General features: G+C 31.4%; 1 protein-coding gene across 3 annotated transcripts in view; it reads left to right on the top strand.

Annotated features, from left to right (window-relative positions):
* Positions 1 to 13,043, top strand: part of VPS54 (VPS54 subunit of GARP complex) — an 84,981-nt gene that overhangs the window by 39,786 nt on the left and 32,152 nt on the right. For all 3 annotated transcript variants that reach the window (XR_012498981.1, XM_074341210.1, XM_074341208.1), the window contains exons 8-11: positions 3,941 to 4,067; positions 5,031 to 5,138; positions 6,572 to 6,627; positions 8,427 to 8,523. Coding sequence is in view for 2 of the 3 variants with exons in the window: in XM_074341210.1 (XP_074197311.1) it covers positions 3,941 to 4,067; positions 5,031 to 5,138; positions 6,572 to 6,627; positions 8,427 to 8,523 (388 nt within the window). In the remaining variant the exon portion in view is untranslated. The remainder of the gene's footprint in view (positions 1 to 3,940; positions 4,068 to 5,030; positions 5,139 to 6,571; positions 6,628 to 8,426; positions 8,524 to 13,043) is intronic.

Raw genomic sequence — 13,043 nt, 5'->3', positions numbered from 1 at the left:
ACTGTGCAAAGAATATTGCATGTATTATTTGATCCCCCTACCCCCTCCAAAAATAAACCCTCTATGAGATAGATAATCTTATGCCCATTTTAATAGATAGATAGATGCCAACTGCATCCTCATGTTTAGCATGTTTTTCTTTTGCCTGTATTTTCTATAAACTAGGAGTTAGATTTAAAGGCTTGATCAGATTTAAGTTTTAATTTTTGGCAAAAGCACCTAATAAGTAGTGGTATATATTTCAGTCAAGAGACATGTGTTTGATTGTCTCTCTTTTTACATTAGCAGACATTTGATGATCATTGCCCAGATTTGTCATCTCATTGTTCCTTGTAAATCATGATACTCTAATTCTATGCTTCCTTATTCTTTTATTAACTTGAATATTTCTATAAAGTGGTATTTCCCCTGTAATAATTATTTGGTAACTCTGAAGAGCAATTTTTATAGGGATAGGCAGGATAAATTCTAGATTCTTTCCCTTTATTTAGCAGTTTTTGAAATACTGAATTGCAAATCTAGTATCTTCCAAATGTTTTATAAGCACACAGATTTATATATATTTGAAGTATTCAGTTTTTGCTATTTTATTTTTATTGATGTTCATATTATCCTATGTTTTGTAGAAACCTCAAGTCCTTTTGATATAATTCTGTGAGTAGTCATTGATAGTTTTCTTACTTTGTGTAGGACAGGATATTCATTTTATACATTTTCTGCCCCAGATTTGTAAACTGCTGTTTCTCGAAGGAGCCCTAGTTTTTTTTAGTAGGAAATGGTATTTAGAAATTACAGTCTGGGTACCAGAGGTATTCCTTGCTACTGGATTGGTCATTATCTCTAGTCCTTTATAATGGTCAGAGTTAGAAAATGCTTTTCCCTTTTTAAAGAAAAAACATGAGTTTGTATTGGTAGTTCCAATTTAAATTCAGGACTATAGAGTTTTTACTTCTTCAGTTTATTTTATATATATGCATCTCCTTTCAAACAGACTGAAAACTGTGGTTCCTAATGACACCAACAAAATCACTCATTTGTTTTATCAGAACTAACAATATTGTTACTACAAACACCTAGGATTTCTTTTCTTTTTCTTAAGGTATATCCCTTGTGGGATGAAAGAATAAATTACAATGTCTTAAAAGTCACTGGAAATAATTCCTCTTTGTGGAATTAGATCTGCCACTAATTTGATACATAGTTAAATTCATTTGTTTCATTTGCTTTTGATTTTTAAGGATTGAATCTTTTTTAAAGTAATGTTATTTTACAACTATGTTAAATAGTTAACATGATTCTAAAGTCAAATATATGAAAACTAAAGATATTCAGAGAAATTTAACTCCTGTCTTGATTCAGATCCTCTCTACCTATACCTATAAGTCACCATTTTAAAAAGTTTTAGTTTATATTTATTATTCATCTCTCTGTTATTCATTTTAAATAAGCATTAGCATACTGTATATACTTTTCTCCACGTTGCTGTTTTTATGTTACAGTATATCCTGTAGGTCACACTATAATATGCATTCTCAATTGGGGATATCACCCCAAAGGGGAAACAATTGGGAAGGGTTGAAAAAAATCTTGAATTTTACAGTGGTTTGTGGCCCTCCAAAGGGCCATGGTACATAAATAGGTATATAGTGTATCTGTGATATTAAAACTTCATGGGAAGGTGATTAGGAACAAATATGTCTAAAAAGACTTTTGGGGGGCAGTAATGAAAAACAGGTTGAGAAACTGCTCTGTAGCAGTCTTGGTATTCCTCAATTCTTTGAAAAGTGTATAGGGTCTATTATGATATATTTAACTGGCCTTCTATTGATCAGCATTGGGTTGTTTCCCATTTCTTTGCAGTTACCAACAGTGCTGCAATGAATGTATGTTATTTTGTATTTTTACCAGAGTATCTTTGAGACAGATTCTGACAAGTGAGATTCCTAGGTCAAATGCTAATTGCCTATGTCATTTTGCTAGACACTGCCAAATTCCCCTTAAGGCAGTGTTTTAGTTTGTAACAGTGGATATGTTCTGAATTAGTTTATTATGAGATGTTGATGCCATTTATGAGATCCTTATTATGTCTTCTAATTAGCTTTAAGAAATATAATTTTCATATTATAAAATGCAAATTTATATATTATTTCACTTATGAGTTTTTTTCAAAATTATCGCTACACTACTTGACATACGTTGTTTATAAAAGAACAATGGATCTGTCTAAAAGTCACATGGTTTAAATTACTTTTTTTTTAATGTACTATATTTAGTCTTAGTAAAGACAGTCGCTGACATTAAGGATTTGTTTTTCAAGTAAATGAAGTATGAAATTTTTAAGTGTTTTTTTGCTTAATTATAAATGTTTTAAGTTTAGTAAAATATAATATAAATATTAAAATATAAATGTCTTTATGTTGCCCCCAAAGATAGAGCTTTAAAAATTTTTTTATACTGAGGTATAGATAAACGTATTTCCCATTGGTCTATTTCACTTAATTTTTGAGCCAACTAGATTACCCAGGTTTTTTCAACCCATTGGTTTTATGAAGCTATTAGATTGTGTGGCAAAAATCCCTTTGTATATGAAGGTATTCATCCATAGTGCCCATCAGAGCAAGGACTATCTATGTGTGGCCATTCTTGTCATTTGGACAGTAGATGCTTTTTCTAGGGAAAAGGTTCCAAATCCCTTTAGTAGTAATACTTGCCTTTGCCATCCCCACAACTCTTCCCAAATTAGAGTCCTTCTCACTTTAACTTCTAAGACCTGCAAATATTAAAGAGGTAGATTAAAAAGGAACATTATATTCTATGAGAAAAAAGTTTCCATGGATAGATTGTAGCTCAGTATTTTTATATTTTTGGTCTTGTGTTCTAATGGCTTTCAGTTTAATGACCTGAGGGCTATTGCACACTAACTCAAACTCATGACAGAGATTCAATTGATTCAGTCTCTCCCTGTAGTCCTTCAGATGGTTTTATGTACCCAGAACAGATACAAATAGTAAGTGTTTATATTTATGAATAAATGAATGGTGGCTAGGGAGCTACTGGCATTTATATAAAGAAAATGGTTAATGAGGAAAGAACTTATAGTATCTGAATATTTTTTTCTGTGAAAAGCAGACTGAAAAACAGTCATGAAATTTCTAGAACCAGATTTTCTACAGCACATTTAACTGTTTATTTTATACATAGTGTATATCTGTTAATCCTATTCTCCTCATTTATTCCCCTCCTCTTTCCCCTTTAGTAACCATAGGTTTGTTTTCCATGTCTATGAGTCTGTTTCTGTTTTGTAAATGAGTCCATTTGTATTCTTTTTCAGACTCCACATACAAGTGATATATAATGTTTGTCTTTCTCTGACTTCACTTAGAATGATAATCTATAAGTCCATTCATGTAACTGCACATTTCACTCTTTTTATGGCTGAGTAATATTCCATCAGCTCTGTGTGTGTGTGTGTGTGTGTGTGTGTGTGTGTGTGTGTGTGTGTGTGTGTGTGTGTGATCACATCTTCTTTATCCATTCATCTGTTGATGAACATTTAGGTTGCTTTCATGTCTTAGCTGTTATAATAGTGCTGCTGTGAACATTGGGGTGCATGTATATTTTCAAATAAGAGTTTTTGTTTTTTTCCAGATACATGCTCAGGAGTGGGATTGCTAGGTCATATGGAATTCTATTTTTAGTTTTTTTAAGGGACTTCCATACTGTTTTTCATAGTGTCTGCACCAATTTACATTCCCACCAGTAGTGTAGGAGGGTTCCCTTTTCTCTACCCCCTCTCCAGCATTTATTATTTGTAGACTATTTGATGATAGCCATTCTGACCAGTGTGAGGTGATACTTCATTATAGTTTTGATTTGCATTTCTCTAATATAAATTTGGGTTTTTAATAAATATGGGTAATATTTTTCTCTTTCTTTGTAGGCATTTGGGATCACAGCTTTGTGAATTAGAAAAATTGATAGATAAAATGATGATTGCAGAGTTTTCTACTTATTCTCACAGTGACTTAAATAGACCATTGGAAGATGACTGTCAAATTTTAGAAGAGGTATGTCTTTTGAACTATGGGATGAAATTGATGTCATTGCTTAATGTTAATTCCTAATAGTCTTGGTTTAGAACACATCCTTCTCAGGTTAGAGTGAGCAAAATTATCTTCAGTTTCAAGTTCTGTGAGACCTATGAAATCCTTCACAAAATACGTGACTTTAGGAAGCACCATAGTTGTTCATTATCCTGTGAAATTATAGAACCAATAATTTTATAGCTTAATTAGAAATTGGAGTTGAAGGTCTTTATATAGCTAACAAACTGAGTTCAAAATAAAGATATAGGCTGAATTAATGTCTGTCCATGCATATGCATGTACTGGGGTGTGTCTTTTATAGAAAGTGATCATTATTATATGGTAACTTTTCTGTCATTTGCATTCACTGTGCACCTATTATGAACATGTTTTATGTATAGGCATATACAAATACATCATACTTGGTAACTTATCTGTTAACTTCTCAAGGCTGGTTACTCCCAATAACTAGTAAAGAATCCAAAAAGCCCTGATAGCAGCTTAAGTAGTTAAGGAGATTTTTATAAATGTTAGCAGTTAATTCCGCACGAACAGTCTAGGTAATCATTCCAGTCCTTTAGACCCGTAGATAAAAAAAGCACAGGAATCATGGAGTGTTTATTGGTCATCAGGGTTTGAGAAGAAGACTTTCTACCTGTTTGTTGAAGCTAGGCCAAAATATATTGTTTTGCCTCCAAACCAGCATCATTTGATCCACTGTAATAGAATAGGATTTACCTGTTTTAGAATACTGACTTCAAAAATCTGATGACAAAATTGCTGTAGAAAGGGATTTTTTCAGCTTCTAGAAAATACTATATGCAGGATAGAGATCTGAGGATCAATAAATCAATAAAATCCTTGATGTTGATTTTTTTTCTACCTCTAAGTGGTTTTATTTTATATTAATATGTGACATTATATACTCTTCTCTTATTTTAATAGGAAAGACTAGTGTCACTTGTATTTGGACTTTTAAAACAAAGAAAACTTAATTTTTTAGAAATATACAGTAAAGAAATGATTATTACAGCAAAGAACATCATTAAACAGGTAATTATACGTTGTTTATTTGATACATTTTAGTCTGGAATCTTTTGTGAAATTTATTTTTACATGATCCTAGTAATAATATATACAGTATAATAGTAATATTTTCTCATTTATTTAAAAATTTTAAATATAGAAAGAAGAAAGACAAATATAGCCCTACCAGTCAAAAGATTATCACTTTAAGAATATTTGAGTCTTAGTTGTTACTGGTGTTTTTCATTGATGCTATCATACTGTATATATAATTTTGAATTGTACATATATTTCAGTTTGAATCATAAAGTAAGCATTTTCTCATAAAGCCTTCAGCAACATCATTTTTGATGGTTGTATAAAATTCCATCAACATTATGGTATTTAAACCTGTTTAACCTTTCTTCTATGTTGAATGTGTACCTTTTTCAAACACTGACTAAACCATTGTATTTTAAAATTGTTACAACCACTCAAAAATTGTTGGTAACTAACACTAAATATACACATATGTTATGTCTCAGCAATTCTACTTCTAGATAATTTACCCATCAGACATGCATACATAAACTACCAAAGACAGCACAATAATTTCATGACAGTACTATTTATAGTAAAAAAAAAAAACAAACAAAAAACTGGAAAAACCAAATTCTATCAGTAGAAAAGATAAGTAGAATTATAACATAAGTATACAATTGAAAACTATACAGGAATGAGAATAAATAAATTACATGGAACAACATGAATGTTCACATACATAATGTGAAATCGAAGAAACCAGGCACAACGGAATACTCACTGTATGATTCCACTTACCTAGCATTCAATTAGAAACAAAATTAATCTATGGTATTAGAAATCAGGATAGCAATGTCTTTTGGGAGGAAGTAGTGACTAGGAGGGGAGCAGGAGAGGGACTTAATGGCTATGTTCAGTTTCATAATCTGAATTCTAGTTACATAGGTAAACTCCATTTTAAAAAAAAAATTGAGTTATTTTTATAAACATAATTTGTACAGTTTTCTGTATGTTATACTTTTAAACAGTTTTTAAATACTGCTGTGTTTTAATTCCCGGACTTCTCCTGAAGTCTGAGCTTTTTTTTTTTCAACTTTAAACTGTTGTATGAATTTTTTTGGAATTTTATTGTGGAGTTTTATTGTTCCTAAGTATTACAGTTCTTTGGGAGTTTTGTGTATGTTTATGATTTTGAACAGTTTTAAATAGTAGGGGATTTTAGTTAATACAGTTCAAACATACTCTGGAATAATTGTTTAATAGAGTAAGGGTAATGCTGCAGTTTTTTAAATACCTTGAGATGTAAGAGACACAAGAGAAGTTTGGTAAAATGATTATCATAGTCATTGAGGCCCTCATTAGTATACAAATGAACATTGTAGTACTTAGAATCCTAAAGACATTAATCAGATTGTTTTTTTTTCCCTCAAATTTTGCAGTGTGTGATAAATAAAGTTTCACAAATAGAAGAAATAGACACAGAGGCTGTTGTAAAGTAAGTATAAATATTAAGTTGGGTTTATCAGAGAAAAGACGACACAGAGTAATCTAAGGAGGATTTAGTTAAGGAACGGTTTCCTATGGTATGGGCAGAGTGTAGCAAAATCACAGGTGATAGTGCAGGAACTTTTAGGGACAAGGAAAGAAAGCAGGAAATAGAATTCAGAAGGAGAAAAAGACATAGTAGTTGAAAAAAAAAAGTCTTGTAGTAGTTGAAGTGAACTTCAGTGGAACCGGGCAGTCGTTCTAAAGTAACCCCTCAGGGAGGGGGATGAAACTATTAGCAGCTTTCCTCCTTTTAATCTTTGCAGCCTCCTCATTGGCCAAACCAAGCAGCTCATCCTCCCAGGGCAGAGAGAAGGTGGAGAGGATATAGTGCAGACATGGAGGCTGGAAATTGAAGAGGAATAGCAGTGTTAAATTTAAATTATTTAGCTATATAATTAAAACCCAGTTTCTAGTTGGCTTTGAGAAGTTTGGGTACATGATTTTGAATTGCCCATGTATGTAATATTTTGTTTTCACCCTTCTTTTGAAAAGAACAGTGATAAATATTTTATGACTGTGAATTACTCATTCATATAGATATCTAAACTTCATTAACTGACCTAAGAAATAGCAATATGGACAACTGTGAAACTTCTCTGGGCCAGACTCACAAAATGAGGATTGTGGAGTTTTAGTTTCCACACTGTTACCTAGTGAAAACTCAAGTTTCAGAATTAGCTGAAGCAATCCTAATAATGCAGAGATCACTAGTAGATGGAAAAAATAAGTTTGGGGGACTTTGCTAAAAGCCCTCTGAACAGGAAGAGTCAGTTATTTAAAAATTTTCTTCCCTAGGGAATTTTCTCAAATTAAATAGGGAACGTCCTGTATCCGTAGTATGTAAGAGCATCTTTTGAGAATAAAATCCTAGCTCTAGCAACATTAATTAAAAATTTAGAGTAAGAAGTCTGTAATACTATAAAATATCTTTATGTAATTCCATTCTACATTAATTTTTATCTTAAAATTGTTGATTTATATTAGCTATAAAAATATTGGCTATTCTGCATTGTACAAATATACTATTTAGTATGTATATAATATATACTAGGTGTATATTATTCTAATACAATGTTGGTTAATACATAGCACCTTTTTATGCACTGTGCATTGTTCTGAGTACTTCTTACTACTCGGTTAATATTCACAGCAACCATGTAAGGTAGGTTTTTATCACTTTTCCCATTTAAGATGAGAAAATTAGAACATGGAGGGGTTAAATCACTTGCCCACAGTCATACAACTAGTAAGTCTCAGGGCTGGAACTTGAACCAAGGCAATGTGGCTCAAGAACCCATGCTCTTAGCCACTCTGCTATATTATCCTTCACATATAGAAAAGTACTTTTTAGTTTGTAGTTAGAAAAGTAGGTTATTAAATTTATTAAGGGAGATGTTATATTTTTATTTTTATTCCAGAATATATCTTCTCCACTTTTAACCAAAATTTGTTTATTTCTCTGTGGTTTTTCATCTAACAGTCATGAAGCATGTTCACATGGACTTATTTACTGTGTGATAAGAGTCATAAGTCAGTATACTTGACTAGTCTTAGAGATGTTTAAACAAGAAGTTGTTTGGTAATTGACCTCTTCATCTTAATTTTACAGTTTTACTTAGGTATTTAGATTAAATTGCGTTTTATTCTTTTGTTACTACACAGTATTTAGTACAGTTTCCTCTAGTTTGTAGATATCATCATATTGGCCCAAAGACAATCATCATTTTTGTTTGAATTATTTTCTAGGCTTGCAGATCAGATGAGAATGTTGAATTTTCCTCAATGGTTTGATCTGCTAAAGGAAATTTTCTCTAAGTTTACAGTTTTCCTACAGAGAATTAAGGTAAGCGTATGTGATTATCAGTTAGTCCGGAGTATCCCTAAAATTAAGTCAACTTTCTGGATATGTAATAAACACACAGGATTAACTGATTATAAAGCAGAATTTCTTTGTTTTTGTAATTTTTCTAAAGGGGCTTGGTTTTAAATAAGACTTGGAGTGCTCCAGAGTATTTTGGTGCCTTTTTATAATTTTGGATGATTTAAAAAATATATAATGCTTATTTTGCTTTAAGTATTGTACAATAATATTTCCTCTTGTGCTTTTGTGATGCTTGAATGTCTCTAGATTATTTTAGAGGTACAATATTGTGAAGCACTAAAAAATCTGTCCCTAACCACTTAATTTTTCTAGAAACTTAACATTGATATAATGGTGTTTTTAGCATATAGTTCGCATTTAAATTACTCTAGTAATGTTCTTTATTGCAAGTTTTTATTTCATTTTTCAATTTGGGATCCAATCAAGTATCATGCATTATGTTTAATTCTTTTACCTCTTTGGTCAAACCACTTAATTTTAAGTCAGTCATTGTAGGGAAAAGAACACATGACACATACCATTTTTCAGAAGAAAGATGTCACAGACTCTAATTCATGTTGGTTGGGATTACCAGCATGTCATAACTGTGTTTTAATAAGATAGTCATTAGGAATTACTGAGTGTAACAGGCTGTTTGTGAAATTTGATATTCTTTGAAATATCAGTATTGTGCTGTATGTTATAGTTAAGATCCCTGGCATCTTGAGTATCTTGTTAAAAATGGTCTGGAGGACTTTGGTACTTATCTATGATGTGAATTCCTTACTGACATTGGGGTGATGCTCTAAATCATATATATAAGCTTTTCAGTCAGAGTGGGAAAAGTTTTATGAAAGATGATCCACTGTACTTAATTTAGACTGCTACCAAAATGTTGATCTTATCCGTTGATAGTGATGGGTAGCAAACCTGTGTCTGTGAATTGCTTAATAACTAGCATATTTTCACTTTTTTAAAATATTCCCACCATCACCTTATCACACACACATTTTTATTATTGCATGTCTGGGTGTATAGAATTCCTACATTGCCTAGTTAGCATTGGCCAACTTTTTGCCAGTAATTTTTAAAGTAACTATTCCACTTTCAGGTTCTATATTAGTTAAACTAAGCCAAATTATTATCTGACGTATGTACAGTATGGGAACAGTGATTTTTCATAATTGTAGCTTCTCCTTTTCACATTTAGGCCACTTAAACTAATACAGTTGTAAAACATCTTTGAAGATAATGATAACCTTTAAATAGAAAGAGAAAAAACTTGGAAAAAGTTTGTGATTCTATAAGGGTATGATTTCACTGAAAAATAATGATAATTACAAGCTGTTCATTTTTAATGAAGAATTTTTAAATACTACAAATTGGAAAGAACCTAAATGTCTAACAGTAGAGGAATGGTGAAATAAGTTATGCCTGGTATATTCATTATCATGGAATATCATATAGGCAAAGGTTTTTACTGTTTGAAGAAAATGCATACATTATAACATTAAGTGAAAAAGCAAGACAGAGACCTATTTATGTAGTATGATCTTAGCTATGTTGAAAAGATTTTTTTTATCTCTTCACCTTTCTAGACCAGGGAGACAGCTTGTCTTTGTGGTGGTTATCTTTATGTGGTAGGATTATGTATAATTTAAATTTGTTACTCATTTTTTTCTGTTTTTCCTAAATTTTCTACAAAGAGAGGTAATACTTTTTAGTCAGAAAAGGTTGTTTTGTTTTTTATAATAGTGTTTCCTATGTTACAGGAATAAACTATTTGAAGCTCTTTATTTAATTTACTGGGTTATTCATTTACTATTCTACATTCTTGTATTTATTTCTCAAAAACAAAGGATATTCTGTATGTCATTTTAGTTATAAAGTAAATTATATTTCTTAAAAGAAATTAAATCTTAAAGTTTTAGCCAGAATATTTCAGTAATATTTTTAGTGTAAATAGAGAAAAAAATTAAAAGTTGGGGGCTTGAAAACTTCATATTTGAATAATTATTAATGACTTAAGGATTCATTGCTATTAACCATATTTTTAAAATATTTTTATTGTGGTAAAATATTGCTAACATAAAATTTATTACCTTAACTATTTTAATTGTACAGTTCAGTGGCATTAAGTACATTCACATTGTGATACTGTCACCACCATCCATCTGCAGAGCCGTCTTCATCTTATAAAACTGAAACTCTGTACCTGTTAAACAATAAGTTCCCATTTCCTCCTTCTTCCAGTCACTGGCAACCACAATTCTTTTCTGCCTCTGTTAGTTTGACTACTCTAGGTTCCTTCTATAAGTGCAATTATATAGTATTTGTCCTTTGTGACGGGCTTATTTCTTTTGCCTAATGTGCTCAAGGTTTATCCATGTTGTAGCATAGGTCAGAATTTCATTCCTTTATAAGGCTGAATAATATTCCATTATATGTATAGTCTATGTTTTGTTCATCCATTCATCTGTTAGTGAACACAGCTAGTTTCCACCTTTTGGCTAGTGTGAATAATGTTTCTATGAACTTACATATGCAAATATATCTTAGCTGCTTTCAGTTCTTTTGGGTACATATCCAGAAGTGGAATTGCTAGATTATATGGTAATTCTGTTTCTAATTTTTTAAAACAGAAAAAAAATGTTTTCCATTACAACTGCACAATTTTACATTCCCACCACAAGTGCACAAGGGTAACAGTTTCTCCACATCCTTGGTGACACGTGTTATTCCTCTTGTTAGTTTTAGTTTTTGTTTTTTTGTTTTGTTTTGTTTTGTTTTTTGATAGCAGCCATCCTAATGTGTGTGAGGTGGTATCTCATTTTGGTTTTAATTTACATTTTTCTGATGTTTAGTGATGTTGAGCATCTGTTCATGGCTTATTGGCCATTTGTATGTCTTCTTTGGAGAAATATCTTTTTTGCCCATTTTTTTTTACCAGATTTTTTTTGCTGATATTGAGTTGTAGGAGTTCTTTAAATATTCTGGCTATTAACTTCTTATGAGATATATGATTTGCAAATATTTTCTCCCATTACCGTTTCACTCTGTTGATTTGTGTTCTTTGATGCACAGAAGTTTTAAATTTTGATGTAGTTCATTTTATCTGTTTTGTTGCCCATGCTTTCTGTATCATATCCTAGAAATCATTGCTAAATCCAATGTCATGAAGCTTTTCCCCTGTTTTCTTCTAAAAGCTTTATAGTTTTAGGTTTTACTTTTAGGTCTTTTATCTATTTTGAGTAAATGCTTCTATATAGTATAAAGTAAGGATCCAACTACATTCTTTTGCATGTGGATAAGAATGGAAAAGAATTTCCCAGCATCATTTGTTGAAGACTGTCCTTTCCCTATTGAATGGTCTTGCACCCTTGTCTAAAATCATTTGACTGTATATGTGAAGGTTTATTTCTGGGTTCTTTATTCTGTCCCTTTTGTCTGTATGTCTGTGTTTATGCCAGTACCACACTATTTTGATAACTGTAGCTTTCTAGTACGTTTTGAAATAAAAAAGTATGTTACCTCTAACTTTATTCTTTTTTACTGTTAATTGTGTATTTTGAATTTTTATTAGAATTCTTGTTTGTTTTTATACCCCAAAGATAAGGCTGATTTGTATAACTAAAAAAGAAAATAATTCTTAAATGCAGCTTACATCCTTTTCAAGAAATTTTTAGCTCTTAAGTTTTCATTTTGTTATGTGGATAAATAATTCTAGTCTGTCATTTTAGAGACTTACCAATATGGTTACCAGATTATTTCATTCACTGTTCTCAAGACTGGAAAAATTTATTTGGTTTTTAGCTGTTCCAGTCTTGAAACATGAACTTGACTATAAACTGCTTTATTAGGTAAGCTTAGAAAGTAAATCATGTACCTACTGTTGAATCTATTATATATTGTGAAGTCCTCTGGCATCCTTAAACAAGAATGGCTCTGGACTTGGAAAAGAATAATCAGCAAACCTTTAAAACTGTAGGTATTGTGTAAACAGTGAAGAAGAACCTCTAAGAGAGCACCTAATAATACACTGTATATGGAAACTTTATTGTATTGGCTAAGGTGGTGTCAGTTAAAAGGGCCAAAATATTCATATCAAATAATTTAAACAATAAAAGAAATGTATTGACTTGGGGAACTTGAAGTAGTCCAAAATGAGGTTAGTCTTCAGTCATGGTGTGGTCTTTGTTTTCTAGCTTAGTTTCTCTGTTTAATTCACTTCTACCTTCCTTTGTTGGCTTCATCTTTGGAGTAGCTAATCTAATTGTAGCAAAAGGCTGTACATAACAGTTTCAGATCTTCCATATTTGTGTACCATACTGCCTAGAACAAGATTTTTTTCTTCTTCAGTCATCAAATGAAATCCTTGGCTTTAATCCACTGGGCTAAGTTAGGTCACATACGCAGTTACTTTGACCAGGAAAATGCCATGCACTGATTGGTTTGGGTCTGGATTATCTTCTCATCTCTGAACTAATCATACGGCAAGGAGA

The sequence above is a fragment of the Camelus bactrianus genome, chromosome 15 (assembly GCF_048773025.1).
Source record: "Camelus bactrianus isolate YW-2024 breed Bactrian camel chromosome 15, ASM4877302v1, whole genome shotgun sequence".
Classification (NCBI taxonomy): Eukaryota; Metazoa; Chordata; class Mammalia; order Artiodactyla; family Camelidae; genus Camelus; species Camelus bactrianus.
This window is presented reverse-complemented; position numbering and strand designations above follow the sequence as displayed.